Source organism: Netta rufina (genome assembly GCF_964035555.1).
Source record: "Netta rufina genome assembly, chromosome: 28".
NCBI classification, from domain to species: Eukaryota; Metazoa; Chordata; class Aves; order Anseriformes; family Anatidae; genus Netta; species Netta rufina.
The window spans coordinates 1,096,711-1,120,656 of NC_140152.1; the positions used below are offsets into that span (position 1 = coordinate 1,096,711).

The 23,946-nt window shown below is 49.5% G+C and overlaps 1 protein-coding gene across 1 annotated transcript; it reads right to left on the minus strand.

Annotated features, from left to right (window-relative positions):
- Positions 1-3,395: 3,395 nt before the first annotated feature.
- Positions 3,396-21,952, minus strand: SCAMP4 (secretory carrier membrane protein 4). Its single transcript, XM_084302569.1, has 8 exons — positions 21,879-21,952; positions 18,271-18,341; positions 17,762-17,815; positions 15,075-15,203; positions 11,869-12,025; positions 8,631-8,732; positions 7,493-7,610; positions 3,396-6,577 (listed from the first exon to the last, which is right to left on the minus strand). The coding sequence occupies exons 3-8, from the start codon at positions 17,766-17,768 to the stop codon at positions 6,401-6,403; spliced, it is 690 nt and encodes a 229-aa protein (XP_084158695.1). The 5' UTR covers positions 17,769-17,815; positions 18,271-18,341; positions 21,879-21,952; the 3' UTR covers positions 3,396-6,400.
- Between the last annotated feature and the right edge of the window lie 1,994 nt (positions 21,953-23,946).

Genomic DNA, 23,946 nt, shown 5'->3' on the forward strand with positions numbered 1-23,946 from the left:
GGAGCGCTGCTGCGTTGGCGTAAAGCGCGGTCGAGAATAGGGAGGCTTGCGGAGAGCACCGGCCGCTTTACAGCGGTTCGCGGCGCTTTACGGCAGCGCCGCGCCGGGCGGCTCCCGGCGGGGCTTCCCTTTAACCCCTTGTTGCCCACGGCGCTGCGTGAGGGGCGCGGCCCCCTGTAGGGCACAGGCCCCGCTGTAGGGGACGCGCCCCTGCTGCCCATAAACCCTCTGTGGCACCGTCAGCTATAGGGTATAGCCACCAGGGAGATAGGTGCATATAGGTATAGATATAGGTATAAACAGATATCAAGGTGCAGGGCACAGCTGTAGGGGATGGCCCCAGTTCAGGGACCCACAGGAACAGGGAGATAAATACAGACATATATGAGATATATACACATACACATACATGTACCAGGGAGATATGTACATACACACACACACATATATATACCTCAACCAAAGTGTCGTGCACAGCTGTAGGGGATGGCCGTGCTTTGGGGACGCACAGGGACAGGCGGGGGCTCAGCCCCGCTGCCTCCCCCCCCAGCCCGTCACTTTGCTCCGTTTTGGGTTTATTCAAATAATTCAGCCCCAGGACACCGCTCCTGCGGCCAGAGCCGCTGCCTCCCCACAAAGCGCAGCCGCCATCCCTGCTGGAACCTCTGAGAGAGCCCCTGGTGCTGAGGGGGAGCAGGTTCCCCGCGGGGTCCTGCTGCTCTCATCGGTGTCACGGCGCGGGGCAGCCTCACCCCTAAACACTTGGCGAAGGAACTGGGGCGGTCTGGGGAGAACCCGGTCCTCAGGCTCCACCGTCACCCCAAAGGCCCACCTCAGCAGCCCCAGTGGCTTGAATCAATTCTCTCCCAGCTGTATGGGAGTGCTCCTGCCAATGAACCCTCCTCCTGCCTCGCACCACTCCTTTGAAGTATTTTTTTCCCTGCATGCGTTTGATTCTAGAAGAACGGTGACATCAGAGAATTAGGACCAGGGAACAAGCTACACCACGAGCCAGGCAGGGATCCTGCCACCCCCGGGCCCTGCCCTTTGGCAGCTCCGCCCCCAGTGCGGGGATTCCGGCTGTCGCAGGAGGGTGCAGAAGGGCACAGAAGGGCCGTTATCTGTGCCCCAGCAGCAGAACCACCCTCCCCTTTTCCTTTTGCACCATCCCAGACCGCTGCATCCCCCTTTTTCCCCCTCTGTGTCCCTTTTGGTGACACCGTGCAAGCCCGTGGCAGTCACACACAGCTCTGCCCAGCATGGCCCTGCTTCAGCTCGTCACCCCGCAGCAGTGCTGATGGGCCCTGGCACTGCTCAGCACACGGTGCATGTGTTGAGAGCAGCCTGGGCTCAGCCCCGAGGCAGGAGCTGAGCATGGGGTGATGCTGACGGGTTCCCAGCCTGCTATGGCCCTGGCCTGTGATCCTACAGTGTCTGGGGGCTTTTAATACTGCATCCCTCTGTGCTGGGGGTGGGAGGGAAAGGGGGAAAAAGGTGATTTCCAGCACTTTGAGACTACAGGAGTTGTCCAGACATTTGGCTCGATAATTTATCCATCCTCTGGAGCAGGAAACAAGAAAGTAAATAGTTCTGATTTTATTCAAAGTTGGATCTCCAGCATGCCATAACTTGGCAGGAAATACACAGTGTGCCAGGCGTGGTCTGCAGAGACCTCTACAACTCATGCTATGGAACCGGCTCAGCACAGCGAGTTAGTGAGAAAAGCCAGGGAATTTCTGTTGGGAAAGGATCCAGCTCTGAACCCTGCCCTCCTCCCCAGGGCACGAGTTAATTAGGGCTAATTCACAAGCAGGCAACACAAAAAAAAAGCACTGCTGTAACTCATACAGAGGAAAAAGCTGCTCGGAGCAGGCGATGTAGTGTTTCTCCCGAAGCATTTGCATTCAGGGTCCAGGAAATGGCACCAAAGTGATAGAAATCCATTAAGAATCAGCCAAAAAAAAAAAAAAAAAAAAAAGACCTAGGCCATTCACAGCATCCCATCCCACACAACCACAGGGCTCCAGCTGGAGGAGCAGGAGTGCAAAGGGAAGAGCCCCCACCCCAATGCAGGGGTCTGTGGGACATTTGGGGAGCTCTTTTTGTGCACCCAAGCTCAGTGGTGCAGCCGCTGCCCCATCCCCACTGAACCTGGCCCCCTGCTCCTGCCAAGCCCCTGAGCTCCAGCTCTCATCCAAGATGTGCGGCAGAGGAAAACCCAAGCACCAGGGACCTGCCCCACTCGTGGCAGCAGCAGGAGGTCAAATCTGCACCTCCTGCAAAGATTTTGAGGGCTTGGAGCAAGAATCTGAGTAAGAGCTGTTTCATCCTCATACGCACCATGTGATGGACACAGCAAGCAGCTGTTGGAAATCCCTGATTTCACACTTCCATAACACATCCAGGAGTGGAGAGGCGGACATTCAGGGTGCAGACAACCAGCAGCCCCCCAAATGCTATTTAATACCTAAACCAGTGCCTGGGGCTTTCCATCTGCCCCTGCTGCCTTGCTGAATCGTGCTCAGGCCAATACAACAAAGCTGCCATCAACTTTCTGAGAGCCCAGCACAGCCTGGCTGTGGGCAGAGCAGGTGGTATTTGCAGGAGGTGATGCCTGCCCGTCCCGTGCATGCTTGGAGCAAAACAGCTCTGGGAAAAGGTGCTGCTGTTACATTTTTGTGAACATGAGGACTACACCGTCTCCTGCCAGCGAAGGTGAGATACTAATGGCTGCAGAGGGGGTACAAGGCTTTGGAGATGAAGAAAACATTGAGATTAGCAGATATGTGATCAAGCAGCTGAGATGAAAACAACTCTCCTAGGGTTACAAATCCGCTATGGAGCAGAGCTGGGGTATGAAGCCAGGATAGCATAATTTGGGGCAGTAAATCCAGCTGCACACTAAATAGAGCGATGCAACTCACCTTTGCTGTCAGACAGCCTGTTTGCCTCAGGGATGATGGGATCTTTCCAGGCAGCAAACCAGACAAGGCAGAGGCCAGCACTGCAAAAGGCCAACGTGAACGTGTGCTGCTAAGGAGAGGCCAGGAAGGAGGGTTCAGCCCCGGCGCACCCCATCACCTGCACTTCTCCATAGCTAGGAAATGAGAATAATGGTAACATCGGTGTAAAATGCTTGTCAGGCATCTGCAAGAACACAAACTACAGCACGCCAACTCTTGTGGTGGTCCCAAGCACGAGGGTAAGCCTCATCCATAAACGTGCTGTTCTTTTAAGGGGAAAAAAAAAGTGGTGGGAGACTGGAAGAAAACAGAGATTTCGCCATTTCCCTCTGCCAGATAACTCTGGTTACCTAGGAACAGACACACTTCTCTAATGCAGCCAGTTCTTCTCATCAAGCACAGGATGAGCATTTATTGTCTTGTGATCAGAAGAAAAACACAAACAAAAACCAGAGCCCCACAAGTGACACGAAACATCACACACGTACATGCCGCATGATGCCGAATGAAACCAGGAGCCAGGTCCAGGTTAATGGTGTTAAAGAGTCTTAGAAATCTAATGTAAACATTAAAAAACATACAGAGGAGTCGGAAAAAAAAAAAAAAAAGCCACAGCAGTTCAGGCAGTGTGTTGAGTCAACTTTCTGGAATTACGGTTTCTGGCATCTAAGAGGATGGAGGGGGGCGATGTGCTTGGAGATGGCAGCTCCCGTCTTGGGAGGTTTCATTTAAGCTCTTTAGAAATCTCAGGCAGTGTTTGCTAATGGATCATGACATTGGTGTCTGCCTCCAACCATTTTGGTTTGCAGGCTCCTAAGTACACACCCCTCACTGCATCAAGAAGATTGGAGATGTGAGGATGGGTGCTTTAAAAGAGACCCCTGGGTTATCCAAGGGGAGAAAGAGAAGCTGGACTCAAGAGTCCCCTGGCAACGCTTCTCCTCTTGGTTCAATTGAAATCTTCAAGCTGAAACACTAAAAAAAAAAAAAAAAGAAAGACTACAACTACTGCTGAAAAAAATTTGGCAAAAGGCTGAGGATGGCAGTGGTCAGAGCCAGAGGAGCACATTGCACGGGCACCCCATGTCTGGGCCCCCAGCATGGCCACCCTCGAGTGCGGCCCCATTCACCTCACCTTGCTCCCCTGCAGTGAAATCGTATTTCCAGGGAGTTCTTCGACAGGAAGTTCTTTTATCACTCTCTGATGGCAAGCGACAAAGAACACTTAAAATTTCACTTGACACAAGACAAAGGCACCTAAAAGCTTGACAGCATGACCGAGTCGTATTCTATTAATGAAGGCATCAAGCATTTGTACTTACAAGCACATTGCACGCTCACAAGAAAAAAACAACCTTGTGTTTGGAGCATGAGCCAGAGCCAGCAAAAGGCTGGCTCTGCAGCAGGGGGTCAGTGCTGCTTGTAAACTGAAGTTCGAGGAGGTTCTGACCTCCCATTAATGTTTGCTTTTGCTTTGGCCCTAGTAACAAAGGTGTCATGCAGACTCCAAGCTGTACTTCACTTAGTATTTACAGTATGACACGGGAAAAGTTAATAGAGTGAATGGGAAGTTTTGCCTGGGGGATGGGGAAGGAAAAGTTCTCCTTCACGAACTAACATTTTATTAGATAAGGCACATGTAGAGACAGTTTTCAAAAGATCACTTGCAAATCAGTTCCACCTAGCAAGGACAACCTCCCTGCCCCTTTCCAGGAGCCAATTTTGCTTTCCAGTTATTTAGTGTGGACATGGAGTGACTCCACTTCCAGTGTAACACCTCTGGCATCACTTCCTACAACTGGCCAGGCTCTGGGCCTGACTCTCAGGGTGCCCCACACCTCTCAAGTCTCCAAACTGGAGCACTCTGCCCTTCGCTGTCCGTTGAAATTCCCAGAGCTGCAAACATTGAACACTCAACTCCCTATTAAAATATTGGGAACCGACCTCCCAGTTCTAACAGGTTTGAGAAAGTTCATAGCAGGCTGTTGAAGGAAAGGAAAAGACTGCAGCCTTTGCTGCTTGGATCGTTTTAGGACACAGGGGAATTGGATGGCTCAGGCTCCAGGAGTCCTGATGTACATGCATGAGATGAAGATGAGCGATGAGACTAATGCTAGCTCTCAGGGGAAACAAACCCTCCCAACAGCTTTATCCTCTCTTCAGCTGATTCCTGGGGAAAGGCAAGAACCTCTCTCCCCCTGCTCATACAGGGAAGGAAATCACTGCTGGCGACGCAGCCACGTACCAGCTCTGCACAGCTAGCGTCAGCTACGAGGACTAACGAGCTTTCTGAGACAACTCACTGCAGAGCGGTTGGATTTTAACTGCGTCGGTAGAAGGCAGAATTCAATTTATCAGTTGTAATGGAATTACTCCCAAACCACGCTGGGGCCCCAGCACTGAGATCAATAGTTAGCTGGCACCCAGCTACTGGCCAGGAGCCCAGAAAAAAAAAGGTGTCCCAACAGGACAAGGCGTGTCCAGTACGGCATGTATTGGGTCAGCACAAAAATCCTGACGCCACGTACCTGGAATTTAGATGGCACAGAGATCTTGCGCTGCCTGCCTGGAAAGGGGTGAACGTCACCCAGGCAGCCAGGTCCAAAGCCCAACAGCAGTCAGCTTTTCAATAGTTTCCAGTGGGCTTTGAATCAGGCTTTTAGTGAGCAATCAGGAACAAAATGAGATGAATTTGCATCTCTGCAGCACACGGATCTAGCAAAAACTTTTGGAGGCAGGGAAAGCAAGACTTCTATTATAACAATAGTTCTATAGCCAGGCAAATGAGGACTCTTGTGGACTTAGTATCTGAACAGCACTCACCCGCAGCAAGCGCTGTTATCTAAAGGATTCTTCACCAGAGAGCGCAAGCAAATGAAGCTGTAGATTTTACAAATACCTTCAATATCACTAGTACCAGATAATTCAGGTGTTGCATTTCCCTTAGAGTGAAGAATTCCAGATCATTCATCCGGGAGAGCAAACACCGGTTGCTACTAATGCTCTGATTGTGTTTGTTACAACTACAGACGATTTGGCGGTGTGCTGTGCATGTGATGAAAACTAAGCAGGGAGGCAGGAGAAGGAGCAGTTCTGGTAGTGTTCACCGTCACGGGGAAGCCAGCCTTCTGCACATATGGTCATGAGAGCAGTCCTTAAGCAAGGGCAGTGAACGGTTGGTTCCTCAGTCTGCAACAAGGCAAATACTGGTAACAACAGAAACAAACAAAAACTATCCTTCTGATAAGGCCGTGCAGAGCTCCTGAGGTGGCGTGGGCTGACAGCACACATCTTCTGCAGTGATGAGGAGACAAAAAAACAAGAAAGTCCCCATGAAGACTGGGGTACGTGTAGGGGAATGCAAATGATCTTTTCAAATAACAATAATAAAAGGACCAAAAAAGAAGAGAATCCAGGCAATTTGCAGCTGTTGCTGCTTAAGGCCATTGGTTTCCCGGGGGATAGTTGGGCACTGTGGGATACTCCGGCAGGCTGTTCCCGGAAAAATTGCTGTACTGGGCCTCCCTGCTGGGGGGGTTCCTCCATGCACCGCTGTTCCACTCGTCCTGAGCTTTCTGAAAGCTTCCACCAGCCCCTCGGTAGATCTTGTGAACCTAACGGAGTAAAACAAGAGGAAAAATCAGCAGTGGGTACCTACACCTCTTCCTGAGAAGTCCTATCGTCATTTGGTACTGCGTTTGTTTCTCTCTCTCTGCAAACAGCTGTTTTTCCAAGGGAAAAAAAAAAAAAAAGCACAAAAAAATATAATCACATAATGAAAAGAGGTGCAAATAGATAGTATCAATGCAAGGCTTGAACTTGTCTTAGCCATACACCTGGGATTTAGGCTGGGGATCCCACAGTACCAGTCCATGCAGCAAGGCAGCTAGCCCAGGTTAGTGGGCTGAAGACCCCATAAAACTGTCACTGCTGCTTCAGTGGGGCTGAGGCTGAAGGACTCAGCTGCGGCACATGAAAAAACCTACACCAGGAATCCAGGGGCACAAAAGACCTGGTTTAAATGTCACACCACCAGGCAATGCCTGATGGCACAGGGCAGTGACAGGGGGCAAAACGCTGCCGTGAACCTGTGGCAATCTCCATGATGGCAACTACTCTGAGACAGGGTTTTGTTGGGCTAGTTGCCTGTCCTCTTTCCCTTCTATCTTCTGTCGTCCCATGCCATCAGTCTTCTGAAGCTTTCCAGAAGGTCTTATATCCAAATCCAGTGTTCTGCAGACAACCGAGGACCACTTGCTATCCTGCCACCCTGTCCCTGCTGCGGACGTCTTGAGATGCTTCACCTTTACAGTCCCTTGGCTTAAGTGACATAAAGGAACATGGAACGGTGAACGCATCCAGCTCAAGCTGTCCTGCATTATCTGCATCAGTCCTCTAAATAGTCTGAGATACACCGACTACACTACAAAACCTATAGAGGCAGTGATGGTTCACAGTGGCTGTCTGTTCACGTTACTGCAATACGAAACACAGATATTCCAAGTCAGAGAGACACCTAAAGCACCTACCCTTAAAATGCAGATGAGCATTGTGACCGCTGACATTGTAAACATAATGGCAGGAAACAGCATGAACACAGCAGATGCAACGTTGGTGCTAAAGAAAGTAATTGCTGCCAACCACCCGCTGCAAGAAACAAAGAAACAGTATCATTACTGCTCTCTTTTTTAAGCACAATTGTTACCAGAAAGATGGTTTACGCACACACAGAAGTTACAAGGCAGCCTTAAAGCTCCTGAAATCGAAGAAAAGAAAAAAAAAGTGAAGAGGATGGTCAGCGCTAAATGCAGCTCAGACAGGTATTTCCTCTAGATCTCAAGTCTGACTTGCCAGCATCCCTTGCTAATCCAGTCTCAGACCTTTAGGGGACAGCCAGCTGCACAGTGAGGTTTCAGGGAGAGAAGATTTATTCCCAGGATGCTTTTGACAGTGCAGAGGTTGTGCAACCAGAGAACAGACCTGGAAACATGGAACATCAGGGTCCTCCCATCTGTAATGCATCTCTATTCCCTTTGATGGCAACAACCAGACAGGGCAACTTGAGAGCATCAGCAGTTAAAACTAAATGCTGTGCAGAGTCTAGGACTTTCTATTATTTGCAGCTTCAGCAGGAATTGCTCTCAAGTCTCCAGAGACAGAAAGTTAAAATGCCAAATAATTATAACATAACCAGGGACAGACACTAAAATGCTTCCATTTATTTTAGGACAGCTCTCACAATACTTGCTCTATAGGCCAACAGTGAGTCATCATGCACTGTTCAACATGTGCTGCAAATACTTTGAGGGCAATGCTAAGAGAGGATCAGATCAATCTTGAAACTCTCTGGTTAAACAGCAGAAAGGAAGGACTTTACAGGAAGGTGCTAAAAAAAAAAAACAAAAAAAAAACAACAGGCAGGTGAAGATATCTGACTTCTGCCAATACAGGAACTTTTGCGATAGCCAGCAATGGGAATAGACAGAATTGTGTACTCCAAGAGCAGATATAATTATGCCACAGAGGAAATCAGAAAGCTTCGTCCACCCCACCCTGTACAGACTCCCACCAGCTCCTCTAATGCTCAGGGAAACAGCCCATAGGCTGAAACTCTCAGGCACTGGAGCTGAGGGCTCAGCTGTAAGGCTCCAGGCGTGTCCTGCTTACCAAGCTCCCCATCCAGAGAAACCGATCGCCTGCAGGACCGTGAGAACAAACTGTGCGCCGAAGATGAAGAAAAAAGCCATAAAATTAAACGAGCTGTCTGACCTGCGAAGGAAGGAGAAAGAGGCAGTTAGGGGGACACTGGCACCCTGCATTGCTTCTTGTTAACGTTTGACCCCATCACACGCACACGCTCAAGTGTGCTATCTCAGAAAAGGTCCCTCAACAGCTATGAACTTTGAGGACAACTCCTCTTTCCCTGGCAGTGAAAGCGCACAGATCCATGAATCATCAGTGCCTAATCTCTTCCAATAAGCCTGGCTCCTGCAATTGCTCTACCGAGGTAATTACATATATGATGACACACGAGGAAAGGCAGTCTCCTGCAGAACACAGAGTGCCCAAATCATTTCTCTGACCGAATGTCTGAAGTCAGTGCTACCGGATACCTGCGCAGCTTGGCCACCAGCAAGCAGGCACAAGAGAGCCCAGACACCAGAGGCAGTTTGCCCATGTGCTAAAAGTGACCCCTGAGCACGAGAGCCCAGCTGGGAAAGTCTCAGTGCCTGCTTGTCATGAAGCTTACACGCCTACAGTTAATAACCCAGCACTGGGACAGAACAGGAGGAAAAATAGCCACAAGAGAAGAGGGTGGTATGCTGCTTAGGGAAAACACAGAAGTGTGCTTTGGCATCTGCACAGACTCCACATCTTCAGAACGTGTACACTGACAGGGTTCTGACTACGTGAGGTCCTTTTAATTTATGCAGGTGAAATAGGCAGTGTGAGTATAATCCCAAATAGGAAAACGGTCCCAGATCTGTTCATGGTCTCTCCATTCTGGGCGCACTGGGGCACAGCGCTGTTCTGCCACAGGACATCTTTGTCCTATTAAATCAGCTGTGTCGATGAGCCTGCCTTCCACTGTAAGCCCAGGCACAGCTCTGAAACCCTCCAAGCCAGCTGACCTATCATTTTTTATGATATGAGTTATTCCCACTCTCTCAGGAACCCAAAGGGCCCATGATCTACAGAACAGGTTTACAAAAACATTTCAGGAGCTAAAGCAGCAATTTGGTGCAGTAGGGACTTTACAAAAGAGCTTCAGTCATTCCCAGCCTCTGCTCAAACACTGGAAGTACATGTATTGTAATGGTCTCCATAGTTCTAGCCCATAATGTCAAAAGCTGAGGGAGGCAGGACAACAGGCTCCGGCCAAGTCAAAGCCACGAACCCTGCCTACTCTGACACAAGTGGGAAAACCTCCAGCCAGAGCCCGGCTGCTCCTCACGTGCTGATAACATTATCTTCCATCTCCCAAAGAGATGGCTAGAGAGATGCTGTGAGAGAATGAAACCATCCCTGAGAATCCTCGTGATCCTACCTTTCAAACAGCAGCACCTCAGAGTACAGCAATGTGGAAGAAATACTTCAAACATGGACTGTTCACAGTAGTGCCTGTCATAATCCAATTAACAAAGGATTAGGCTCCAGGCTGAGCCTTCAAACAGATTCTTGCAACTAAGACCTGAAAGGGCTGGAGGAGTCTTCACTTGAAAGGATCTCTGGGAATTAGTGAGGATACACAGAAAAGGTGATTTCTGATCCAGCTTTCTGGTGCAGATTTGCAACAGCTTTGCCCTAGCGCCAAAGCTCTGCAGCTAATTTAATTTTGGATGCAGCTGTATGACGAAGGTTTTACGAAAGCATCCTCACAGCACACGATGCCAGTGTGGAAGGGCTGCGTCTTCCCAAATGCCACAGCGAGCGGACCTGACCTGGCTTTCCAGAACCAGGACTACCTGCAGCCCCAAAACTACCCGCGCTGCCCCACTGCAGTGTTTTTCAAGCCTCTTCTACGACGGACATCAAAGTTGACGATCTCTGGGCTTGCCAGTCTGTCTCTAGGGCTTATTCTTTTTTTAAACTGTGGAAGTCTTTATACAGAGTAACCTCAGGGACCTTTCCGTATTCAGTTGCATAAACACATACAAACAACATTAAAGAAATAATTAGAAACGGTCCTTGTAAGCCCAGAGGAGGTCAATGAAGAAGAGTAATTTTTCCCAGACTTCAGAACGGAAAATGCTCTTTGAACAGAGCTCCAGTCGGCACTTGGAGGCTCTCGGGCTTCTGAACTAGAGATGGGGACAAAACCCCAGACCCAGAGGGCAAGAGTTCAGAGCTGGTATTTCCACATCTTTTAAAACTTTCAGATGAATCCAACGCAGTGGCCTTCCCTTTCAGTCGGAAATAATCCTCCCTGTACTCCCCCATGTAGTCACTGATATTTAAGCACCTCGGGTGCATTAGCTGCCCTGTGTTGTTAGTACACGAAGTGTAAATTCAGAAGAGCATTTAAGCAACTAACCTAGCATGTGTTAAACAGACAGGACCCCATTTGCCAACTCTCGTATCTGTCAGCTGCTTTTGCTGCTATCTAAAGCAACTCATCACAGAATCTGGTAAATGATCAAAATCCAGAGGATTCTGGTAGTGGGGAACCAGAAAGAGCTTCCCCTTCAGAGTCCAAATCCCTGACTCCAGTGTGGGGTCTGCTGATGACCACAGTGTGGTCACACTGCGTGTCACCTCCCCTCTGTGCCACCCCTCCCTACACGAGACTGGAAAATGCTTGGGACCTTCACAGCTCTGATGAGCTTTATGCATTAATGTCTGAATAATGCCTCGTGATACACGAGAAGCATGAGCAAATGCAAACAATTATTAATTAAAGTAAAAATGCAGGATGGCTTTAAAGACCTGTGGAGTTTCAGAAGGACTCGCCCTAGTGAACCACTTCTTTATAAAAAGCAAAGCAGCCAAGTTCTCAGGTGTCTAGAGACAAAATCCAGAAGAGTACTTGGCTCCTGATAACTTAATAGTCTTCCACCAAAACAGCCCGCAGCAAAGCTTTACCAAATCAATATCCACCCTGATGTTATACTGCTATGAGGGTGCTGCTAAGCCTGAGATATTTGGGTGAGATATGAATTTCATCCTCACAGAAGTGGCAGACTACTCGGTGCTACTCACCTCCAATCCGAGGAGGCAGGTGACCCTCAGCCCTTCATCTACTATTTAAAAGTCGCCACATTCTTCACTGAAAACAATTCCGAAGACAATGAGATGTTCAGATATCAAACCCTTCACCTTTATCCAGCTCTCCAGAGAGGCACTCCTCAGCAACAACACATCTCTCTCCCAGAGGAAGCAAACCGCCTCGTGTGCTCTCACTTACCGAAAGGCTTTGTACGCCGGTCGGAACCAGCAGACGTAGCCGCAGGGACTGAAGAGAATAAGCCAGAGGATGGCCAAGCCAAAATTGACCCCAGAGCCTCCTCCGATCCACCAGGCCAGGCACGCAATTATATTCACTACTAGCGTGATGCAGTAAACTGTAAAGAGAGCACAGGAAAGAGCGTGAACTCGTGCTGTTTCACATCGGAGGAAAAATAAACAAACACCCGGCATTATAATAGGAAGGATCCACACCACGGTGGGAAACTCCTGCCCAACAACACGACCGCTCCGAGGGGGTCGCAGCTTTCTGCTGTGAGCCAAGGGGCCGGCAGCACGGACACGCGTCCCCTTCCAGAGGGTGAGGAAACTCCTCTGGGGCCTGCCAAAGGATGGATATCTGGGTGTCAACTGGTGCGACCAGCACAAGGCTCAGCCCAGGACTGTTTTGAACAATGAGCCACCCCCATTTGTAGCATAACCCCTTGATGAGAGCAGAGTGGTGTAAAAATCTGCCGTGCACTCAGCATCCCATTGCTTTGGTCTCTGTGCTTGCTGCCTCAGGAGCTATTAGAGCTAGCAGAGTGCCCTGCAGGGTCTCTCCCCATTTCCCTGGGCCTCTGAGAAAGTCTGGAAGCAGCTTCATGGCTTGTAAGTGCTGCCTTGAGCAAGGGAATAAGCAAACTCCAATCAGGCTGAGAACATGTGAACATAAGGGTGGCTTAAAGACCCTTTCACATCCCTGTCCCTGCCACTTGGATAAAAAAGAACAGTTGACAACAGATCCCAGAGGGCACCAGCGCCGCACTCAATAACTGTGCAGGAAATGCCTTTGCCACCCCCTTTCTCTGAAGCTTGATGTTACTGCTGCAGTGAGGCTGCACGCTTCCTGGGTTCTGTAGGCTGAGTTCAGTCCCTTTGCCAGGGACTCCCCGCCTTCCCCCAATACTTGACAGACTCCTGCAGCTGTCCCTGCATCTCCCATGCTCTGCCAGGGTCTAGCAGGCTTAGCCCAATTACAAGCTCAGATTTTGGAAAACAGGTGGTAATTCATAAAATCTTTTGGGGGTAACCTGAACCAATTAGCAGACAAAGAGAAACGAGAAGGCAGACAGTCCGAACACCAAGAACCCTTTGGTACTGCCTGGGGACGAGGTCACAGTAGGATCGCTTTAGACCCCACTCTCATTTACCAAGTCAAAAATAAATCCCTCAGCTTCTCTTCCCCTGCGGTAAGCAAACGTGCCCTGCCCATTCCTTTCTTTCCTACAAGCTGTGGCTCTGCAGCACGCTTGCACATCTCTGGCTTGGTCTTCTGATGCTCGGTGCCAGCCTTGCCTCTTCCTCCAGTGACTCTTTTCTCTGCCTTCACTCATCTCAGGGGCTGCTAAACAGTTACAAAATTGTGTGGTCACAAAATAGTATCGACAATACAGCCAGGAGAATCTTGTAAGACATCCTAACCCAGCTGCTTATTCTGACACACAAGTTACGTGAAAACTAAAATAAAACACTTCTACAAAAAATAAATGTTCTCCCTCTTCTAAGTAGCTAACAACAAGGCTTTACATGCAATGGTTTGGATGTATCTTATTACAAGGGGGAAAGAGTTTTAATTATTTAAATTTCATTTACGTAACAATTAGCTGTACTTCTCAGAATTATTATTTCCAGAAGTCAATTGTTTTCCAAAAGTTATCGAGTGAGAAAACAAAACCAAAAACATACCAAGTCGAGAGCACCTACAACATTGGAAGGAGCTTCTGGTTCTCCCTACGTGTCAGGCAGGAGTTTGTTCGCCAGCAGTGGGAGCTCTGGTACAGTTTTCCCCCAAGCCACCATCCATCTTAATAAAATGTTCACATCCAATTAAAGTAATGAGCGTTCAACCTTCTAGCAACGACTTTTATGTTTCTATTTTTAATACTGGCCTTTTCTTCTTTACTGCCTTCCCTCTGTACATGTCTCTTGCTCTCTGTCCCGTCCCCAAAAGTCAGGAAGACACCCCCAAAAGCTGTGCAGCAGATGGAAATTTAAAACTCATGGTGAAAATTCCAGGTCTCCCCAGCCGTGCATATGACCAGTTGCCTAAATGGCTGGCACCTCTCCATCCTTCCATTAACTTGACTGAGGGGTGCTTTGTTTAAGGAGAGTCCCACACAAAGGCAGCTTTGCAGCATGCAACATTTAACCAGTTAGTCTGAAGGGACAAGCAGTTTCTTCAGGCAAGAAAATTACAGAGCTCATTTCAGCATCTCTAAATAACGAAAGAACAATGGAGTGATAGATTATGCTATTATTTATGCACACAAATCTCTCTCATACACACATCCTATACATCTGGAATAAAAGCCAGGCTACCAAATGCATATCTGGCAGAAAACAAGCTTTCCTTCAGTGAGAAGGGTAAATGGGATGACAAGCATTTTGGGAAAAAAAGATAAGCAAGGCAAAAAGATTTTTAATCTTCCAAAGCATTCCCTGTGGTTCCCTAGGCCTGCCACACCATTTTTCATCCGATTTTATTCCTTGGAGAAGAATGGTCAATTTTCATTACCGGCTTTTGAATCGCTAAGCCAGACAACGCCAGCCCAGAGAGCCAGCAGCTCTGCTCCTACAGAATATCAGCAAATCACCAGCTGTGACCAAGAGGATCAACGCCCTTCAGAACAGGGCTGGGAACGTTCTGGCGGCTAAGGGAAGAGATGGAGTAAGGCTGGAAGGCGCTGCTTCGATGGGGAGGGGAAACCTGGCTGGCACAAACTGGGGGGCAGCATTCACAAAGCAAGGTGGGGAGATGGGCAGCGAGCAATACAGGTCATGTTAATCTTCTAGCCTTCAATTCTCCTATTCCTCTTATTCTAGGTGAATCAGGAATTACTTTAAAAGGGCTATTTTGGGGGGTGAAATATCACTTGACATTAGAAAAAAAAGCAGATACAGTCTGCTCTTCTCTTCCTCGAATTTACTAATAGGCTTTTCTAGCACTGATGCTCTCTCCTTTCTTCAGCAGCAGCTCTGCAACAAAGATTCAAGGCACAGCAGCTTGAAATTTGGTCATACAGGTAAATTATAGCATTCTAAGAGGAATCATTGTTTCTTATCACTTAATCGCAGCCAAAATCTTAAAGCTTTTAAATGATCAAATTCTATGTTTTTCTATTACACATAAACAATCTTCCAGAGCAGGTTTTTTATTCAACTTACAGATCCATACGTGGTAGATTCTTTTCACCAGGGCCTGATAATCGATGGGTATTTCATCTGCAAAATTCTGGTAGAAACATGGCTTCAGAGGGATAAACTTGGGGAGCGGTGGGAAGTTATTCACCTTTTCTACAACACAGAACACAGAACAGATTAACTGAATGCAGAAACGAGCTGGCACAGCTGAACAAGTGTGACATCCTCCACACCTTCCCGGACAGCCCTCCGAGTATGACGGGATTCATGACAATCAATAAACAAACCAAAAGACACCTTAAAAGAAGTTCAGGGACAAAGCTCCTCAGGAAGTGGGCAGAGGCCAGCTAAGCTGCTGGCCAGCAACACCTGGGGGCAACACTGCCCAGAGGTTTTAAGTTAGAAACCCTCAGAAAACCCAAGGAGGAGGAAAGACTGGTGGTCTTCCAGACAAAAGCAGACACAAGCTTTGAGTGGGTGGGCTTGCTGGGGCAAGGCTTAGGCCCTGTGGTAGATACATGCTCGTGACTGTAAAGAAGGCATCCCTAACTGGAATTCAGCACTCAGATGCCATCCAGTTGAGGCAAGGCAAGATATCAGGGATGATTTTGCTTTTATGAGATTCATGAATGTCCCCTTCTTTCTTTCTAAGTCAAGTTTTTATGCAAGGTTAAGACCCAGAGGGGGGAAAAAGAAAAAAAAAAAAAAAAAAAACTTTGCATTCAGATACCATAAATCAGCAAATGCTGACAAAAGCAACACAGTGAAGAACTTACCTTGGGAAGAAATTACATTTTAAAAATCAAGTAATTAAATGCCTAAATCCTCTGTATTTAAGCTGCTGTCAGCTTCTAGACAGATGCACAGACACATCTGTGCAATGCACGTGTGCCTGGATGCGAGTTTCTACATGTTTGGGAATGTTTGCTCTTGCCTTCAAGTCTTGATTAAAGTTTGATTCCAGGGCATTGTGACTAATTGTCTCTAGTCTACTTCAGCCCCAGTAAACAGAATTAAAAACAACCAGAGGAAGAGATGAAGAATGTCCTGGGAAAACCTCCAAATGGCACAGAAGACGAGAGGAAATGTCTGAACAAGAACTGTCAGCACAAGAGTTCCCCTTCTCTTGCCATTATCTCTGTGTGAGAAGACGTTCTGCAGGAGCAGCTTCTTAACTTCATTTGAAGGTTGGCAGGGAAGCGTCTAAAGCTGTATGCCATGCTTTAGGAAAGAAAGTGCTTTATTTCACGCAAAGGAAAGACATGTTCATGCAGAAAATACCGTGGGGATAACACCCATTGTGAGTACATAACAATTAAATATGGAAGAATCTCTTAAGTCACCAGCCCAGCTTGATTTTTCAGACCTTTCCTCATGAAAACAAACATTACATCTGCTGCCCCTCCTCACCCGTCACCTCTAAACGCATCCTGCATTAATTCAGATGCCGTCTCGGGCTGGCATTAGTTACTGGTTAACGCCTACTGCTAACCACATCACACAGAGCACTGAGTTCCCCTGGCTGCTTTCAAAGTCCATAGGAATTTGGACTTTTTAGCGCTAACTTTCGGTAAGTTATGAACACCTCGTGGTCTTTCTCCTGGACAATTTGTCTCAGATGTCCGTAAAAGGACCTAACAGTGCTGGATCAAGGGAAACAAAGAGGGTGCAGCTCATAAAGCTGAGGAGTCAGCTCTCTAGGGAAGTCAGCGAGACCAAGGTTAACTGACCACAGTAAGAGAGGATTCTTTAACAATGTTTTTTAGGAGGGATGTGGAAATTTTGTTCTGTCCCTCTTCAACAGGAGATGCAGCTAGTGACTTCGGTTCATCTCTGCTCCATTTTCTCCCTCCTTCAGTACAGATCTCTCACCGACAATAAAGCTGTTGTCAGCCTCTAGTGCAGAAGGCCCCAAATGATGGGGCAAAAACCAGCTGGCCTTCTGGGCACCAGCCGCTGCAATTTTCAAGCTCATAAAGTACTTCCATACCAGTTTGCTTGATACAGAAGTATCGGGATTACACCTCTTTGTGGCTGCCCAGCTCCAAGAAGCCAGGTGACTGCTTTCTCCTATCCAAAGACCCGTGTAGTTTTCCAGTGTTCTGGGTTATTCCCAAGAAAAGACAAAGAAATCAAATGAAAATATCCGCTTTCATGTCTGACTGCGTTACTTGGAGTGCTCCAGCACTCGTATCAAGGCTTGGATCAACACGTTACATAAGCAAGCACAATCCATACTTTCAAAAACTAAACCTTATTACCAATGAACAGCAGCTGGGTGCAAGTCCTGGACTTTGGCTTATTTTAAAAAAGTTAGGAGGAATCTTGTTACTAGTTTAACTACAAGTAAAATTAAGCTGTATCATAACTGACAGCACAGCTAGGAACACTATGGAAAGTTGTTTAGCCTCTGAAAAGAAGGAACTGCTCTCGTTTTATTATTAAATTCCATCCTCATCAAACTTTCAAAAAAGTCACACCTAAGTCTTTAATGCTAGACCAGTAACCTCTGCTAGCAAACCTACACAAAAAGGAACATGAGCTGGGGAGAAAAAAAGAAGAAGCTAAAGACCTTTAGGGATCACTAAGATCTCAGAAAGCAAAGTGCATGTGAATGAATTACTAATGAATTGCAGCCATCATGGCATACTAAAAAACATTATCTGAAACCATTTTTCTCTCTCCATTGCCATAGTTTGAGGTGCCCTTACCTGCCATTTCTGTTAAGTGCTCCCTGGCGAAGTTTCAGACAGACAGCAAGAGATCTATGGAAGGAAAAAAAAAAAAAACAAAAAAGAGAGAAAGGAAAAAAAAAACAAAACAATCAGGCCAGCATATATCACTAACCAGCACCCAAAAAAGCTATTAAAATTAGGAGCATCTCTGCACAGTGCTTGACCCACTGTAAGCCCAGGGTTCCCACTACAAACCACTACAGACTGCACAAATTTGGCACGCTGGAACCTTACAGAAAGGCTCCTGGCTTCTCCTTGTTTGTATGGAGCTCCCCTGGAAGCAACTCATCCTGTACAAAACTGTCAACGGTTTTGGTGCTTGTCTTATTCAGCAGCAAACAAACGTGCTCCGAGGGTACCTGGCAAAGGCTGAGGCTGCACAGACGGCCGCTGCCAGGACACGTGCACCTTCCAGCTGAGGCAGACAGGTCTGGTTGGGACCCAGCAAAGCGCACGTGCTGGAAGAGAAACAGGTACCAACTCACCAGACTTAACGCCTCATTTAGGTGCTGAGATGATTTGTTGGCTCCCGGCTCCCCGCGGATCGTCCCAGCTCCTGAAACAACCGGATGATTGCTGTTAGCTGGGAAGTAAACTGCTGGCGCTCGGCACATCAGCTGGTACGCGCAGCCTGACATCCTTCCTTACCGTGATAATTCCGCACGCCCGTATTGTGAGGCAGATTTAGTCTTCCTGTTACCACACCACTGAACACGACCGTGATTATGGCAGAAACCAAATCCTGTGAAGTTTGCTCCATGCCAGGCGCTTTGCTGATGTCGGCAGTGCTGATGGCACAGACAGAAGCCACAGACGGCTCTGCACTGAGCAGCCCCTTCGCTTCTCCTCATTTCAGGACAACCACCGTGTGCCCACACCTGCAAATTCCAGGCTGACAACAAGGCACATGGCAGAACAACCCTTCCAAACAGGTATTTCGGGGTCTGTGAATAACTCTCAAGAACAAAGGCAGTACAGACTAAAAACCGCCCCTCCAAAAACACAGCAAAGGGCACTGGGGCCAGCACAGCTGCGCCGGAGCCAGAGCTCTCGGGATTTCCAGCAGCTCCTTCCCCTTCTCTGCACCTCCGTGCTGTCCTCCCGTGTTCGTGCTCCAGAGGGTGCGGATTTCACATGGGTGCAATTATTTTGTGGGGGCTGCAATCCGTTTCCTCTTTATTTGACCTACTGTAGCACAGCCCTCAGTGGTGACAGCAGCACTGAAACAGAACAGGACCTGCACGGGACGCCGACTCCTCCTGCACACGGGCTGCAGGTACGCGCTATCTCAGTTATGTCAACGTCGAGGAAAACACTTTTCTCTGCCCGTGCAGTCTAAAGAAAGCAACAGCGTGGGGACAGGAAGGCTGCGTAAATCACGAGCCTGTCGGGCTGGGAGCCCCTCGCTAGAGGCTTGCACAATGGGGCCCCAGCGCAGCCGAAGCCTCCGGGCTTTCCCACAATACAAACAGCCACCATCCAGAGTCTGGCAGGCGTTTTGTAACTTCGAAAATGATTTAGAAAGGCTTTGCCTCCTTTTTCATTATTTTTTTTTAAATGTGTGAATAGAAAATAAATATGAGGACAGTTCGGAGCACAATTAGGGCTTCACCCCACCCAGCTGCAGCTGCTCCCAGCTGAGATCCGTAAATTCTGGGGGAAGAGCAAATTACAGACAAACACCAGTTATGCCAACACACGAAGAGAAAGGAATCGCTGGTGCTGCTGCCCTGGGAGGAGGGAGTTTTCCCCCATGGACACCCATGGCAGCAAGCTCAAACCTTCCCCGGGCATGGACTCAGACCTCAAGATCCAACCCAACAACGTGGCTGAGATCCGCTTGCACACGAGTCACATTTTTCCCATTTCCCCAGCTTAGCAGTTAATTTTGGCAGGATTTCTGCAAACAGGATTGCAGGGTCTTGGGATAACAGGCCTCAGAGTCACAGTCAGGGAAGAAGTCTTGTGTTTGCCAAGGGAGGACAGTGCTCGACTCTGACGGCCAGTGACTGACTTAGATGGAAAATTTCACTGCGCAGCCTCAATATCCTCAAGACAAGCTCCAGTTGCAAGAGCCACGCACAAGGAAACAGATAAACAGGTACAGATACACAAGGATTATCCAACCGCCCGTGAATTTCTTGTGGAAGATAGCACATACAAACGAGCTTTCTATTCACAGGAGTGCTTTCAATTTAATTGGAAATAGATAAAAATCAATGTCCTGCGCTCTGCCGCAGTGATTTCTTCACACAAAATCTATTTGTGGGAGGAAAAAAAACACACTAAGGAAACCGTGGTGTGAAGTGAACTTCCTTTTTCCACTGTGCTCATACACAGTCAATGAATAGCTCCCAAGTTTACAGACTGGCTCACATGACTCTCAAAGGCCCGTCGGAGCTTTTCTTCATCTGTATTTCAGAGACAAAAATGCCCGCTGTCACTCCAGCAGGCGGCATTTTCCTTTTACACCAAGACACGTATGCGAGCAGCGCCGGTTTTTTAGGAAGCACACCCCAAGGTCACCCCGATATCAAAATTGGAATCATCATCTCTGGTAAGGGAAAGCGTGGCGCAGGAACCCCCGGGGTTCCTGTTTGAGGCACGTTACCTGACTGCAGGTCTATTTCTGTTCCAGCCCGTGGTTTGACATAACATTTATTCTGCCTATATTACAGTAACTGGTTCTAAAAGGTTTTTTTATTCCCCATTATTTGCTTCTTTCTCTAAAAGGAGAGAAGAGGGATAAGGGAAATAAATAAGGGGGAGGCCAGAAGAAGGGTGCTGGCCGGGCGGTGGGAGAGCTGACCTGGGTTCCTGCTTTGCCCCAACCCCAGGTGAGCTGCAGCGAGCCACCGGGACCAGACTCACTGCAGGACCCTGGCTCCTCTCCAGCCATCTGCACGTGTCCCAGACAAACCCCGAAGTGCCTCGCATCCCAGGCTTTCTCTAGGAATATTTGCCAGCTGATGGAGCCCTGCTGTCGGACATTCTCTGGACCGCTTTGTTTTCTTCCTGATTTGATGACACGCGAGCTTCTCCGCAGACCCGTACCCAAGAGTTTAACCCGAAGCAAAGCGAGTGGCAGGGTCCCTGTGTAACAGTGGCACCAGAACTCGCTGATGCTCCCTCATAACGCAGTTACTCCGCAGAGTAAGCGGGCTTCACAGGTGGAGTTCAGGCTAAGGAAACTTAGGTACAATGCGTGTCTCCTTAAAATGCTTCGGGCTTACTGCGGTGAGCAAGGCTGTGACCTGGCACCAGGCTTCCTGAAGCCACCTCATGCCGCAAGCCAGCAGCCCCCAGCCAGCTCAGAAGAGCCAGGATCTAAAAGCAAGGGCACCCCGCAGAGACCCCCAGGCTAGGGAAGGAACCAACACCTGGATCCTGAGACAGGCAAGTGCCTCGTTCCCATCCCTTCCCAGCTGCGTTTAAGAAAAAGGGGGGGCTCTGCCCTGGTTTTTAAGAGAAAAGGCTTTTCTCAGAGCGTCACCCTGCAAGGCCCAGCTTCACAAAGGCAGACCCCGTGCAGCTGCCACAGCTCCTGCTCGGCACCACGTCCCCTCCCCTCCAGCGCTGCCAGCCCCGCGTCCACAGCCTCGTGTGGGATAGGGGGGAACAAATCCAGCTACAAACCTCACCCCAAAGGCCACCCAGCACCAGTGGGAGCGGGGAAACTGCTTCTGGCAGCGCTGCCGCAGGGCAGACACACGAGGCCCGCTGAAGGATCGGGCTCCGAGCGAGGGAGCCCCCGGGGGCCGCGGGGATTTGCCAGGAGCTGAGGTGAGGGCAGCACCCAGGGGGGGCACAACGCGGGGCGGCCCCGGGACACAGCGCCCCGGGCACCTGCCGAGCGCCTGAGGCACCGCCCCGCGCCACAGCCCCCGCCAGAGCTCCCCGAGCTGCTCACGGCTCCCGACAACCAAAATCCAGAGAGGAAAAAACGCCCCGCGCGGGGCTGCCCCCCCTCAGCCGGCCCCAACCCGCTCCCCTCCCACGCAGCCCCTGCAGCTCGCCCCCCTCCTGGCCCCCCCTTCACGTCCCCCCCCGCCCCCTCCCGTCCCTGTCCCCCTCTCCCCGTCCCGGCTCTCACCGTGCCCCCCTCCAGACGCGGCCCGGGCCAGCTCCCCCGAGCCCTCCTTGGGCTCCGCGGGGCGCGCTGGGAAGGAGAGTCCCGCCGGGCACCGCCGCCATGGCGCTCAGCGGCGCCGCGGACTACAACTCCCAGCACGCCCCGCGCCGCGCCCGTCACGTGAGGGGGAGAGCCAGAGCCGGGGCCGGGGCGGGGGCTGAGGCGAGGCTGGCTGCGCTACGGGGAAGCGAGAGGGACGAAATTGCAAAGGGGGGGGCGTTGCTGGCGGGGTCCCTCACCCCTCACTGCTCACCCCTCACCCCCCGTCCCTGTCCCTGTCCCTGTCCCTACGGCGAGGCCCCGCGCGAGTTGTGGCCGCCAGCTGTGGGCAGAAGCACCTGGAGCACCTCTCCGTCCACAGCATCGCCACCCAGTCCCCCATTGAACACCCACTGCGCAGCAGAAACGTTTCATTTTCACGTGAACTGAGCTGGTTTGGGACAGGCGTCGTGTCCCAGGTGGCTGCGCCGTGCCCAGGACACGGCAGCACCGGCGCTGCCTCGGCGGCACCCGCAGCAGCGTCCTCGGCGTGCCCAAATCCTGCGGGGAGCTCAGCCCCTCCGAGCCTTTGGGGATCAGGCCCTGTGGTGCAGCCCAGTCCGCACAGGTTCAGACTCCGAAATCCAAAGGGTTTTGCTTCTCGCTCATGCTGACAGAAACCAGAAGCTCGGTGGAAGTTAATCATGTAACTTCAGTAGCCTGATTTTTTAGTTAGATTGGCTGGGCTGACTAATGGCGAACGCCACGTTTTATTTCCTGGATTAGTTACACCGTGTATAGGTGATAGCTGGATTCAGGACCCTGGGCTGTGCAGTCGCTCAGGAGACTGCTATTTATAACATCTGCCATTAAATGCTGATTTCACTTCTGAATAAGTCAGCTAAATCAGCACAAGCAACAACCAATGCGCTTGCCCAGGGCCCAGTGCTTGCGTGACTTACCTCCTTCTGCAGAATTTAAGCTTCAGCAAAACAGGGTAGTGAGGATTTAGCAGACAAATTACTCCAAAATCTTTGTGATGATGCAGCCTGAGAATGGTGTACTGGGAAGCCCTCACCCAGCCTCACCAATACCTGGATTTATAACATTCTGGGCTTATATATTTTAATGTGGGTCTATAGCTCCTTAACTCTTCCTTTCCACTGCATTAGTCTTATTAACATAAGTACCGATCAGTCTCCAAGGTACCAGTGCTATGTAAATGCTGTTAATTTGGTAGCATATAAAACCCACTCTACTTCAAAAATATTTACAACCCCCGAGGCTGTGGTTTCTGTAAACAGTGTACTCCAACCCCAGGCTACACGATTCAGACTCATCCCTCTAGTACTTAACTAAGCAAATGCTGAGGCCTTCACATCTATTATCTGCAGTTAGGTGAAGTTTCCGTAAAATACAGGTCTTGGGGTTCACTGCTCGTGGTTGGCCCCTGCTCTGGGCAGGCTGCCAAGCATTGCTTTGCTCCCCAGAGGGCACAGGCAATGCCACTGACTGCAGTATTTGCCAGGTGGGCAAATATTTTCTGGGAGGGAAGGATCAGGCCTCCTATCACCCCATCTATCTGCAAGGATTGCAAAAATGTAGAGATTATTTTAGCTATAAACCAGTAGAGGTCACTCCGCCCCAGTAAATCCAGTGCTACCGGAGATACTGGGCCACCAGCAAGAGGGACAAGACTGCTTACTGGGAGAAGGCTTGATGGGACACAGGGTGGCAGAGCCCAGCTTGTGATTCCTCTGGAAGAAGAAAAAAAAAAAAAAAAAGGGAGCTATTTAAAGATGAAAACCAAATAAAGGTGTTAGCACACAGCTGCTCAGAAGGGTTGTGGGCTTTACACCCGCACAGCTGCCAGAGCTGCAGCTGCTCTGCACGCTGCCCCAGGTGCAGCAGTTCTCTACGGTGCCAGGTGCCCCATCTCTGCAACCTCCCTGTCCAAACTGGATGATTCCTTCCCTGCGTCCCCACGAGCCATGCCCTATTTCTGGCTGTTCCCGGCTCTCCGTAGCAGCCAGGTTTTACTGTGCAATAT

What these genes read in the sequence shown, in the direction of transcription:
- SCAMP4 (XM_084302569.1), bottom strand. An exon ending in CCGGCGTACAAAGCCTTTCG is followed by an intron (nt 8,733 to 11,868) that starts GTAAGTGAGAGC and finishes CTTCCTTCGCAG; the next exon opens with GTCAGACAGCTCGTTTAATT. An exon ending in TGCTCATCTGCATTTTAAGG is followed by an intron (nt 6,578 to 7,492) that starts GTAGGTGCTTTA and finishes TTACTCCGTTAG; the next exon opens with GTTCACAAGATCTACCGAGG.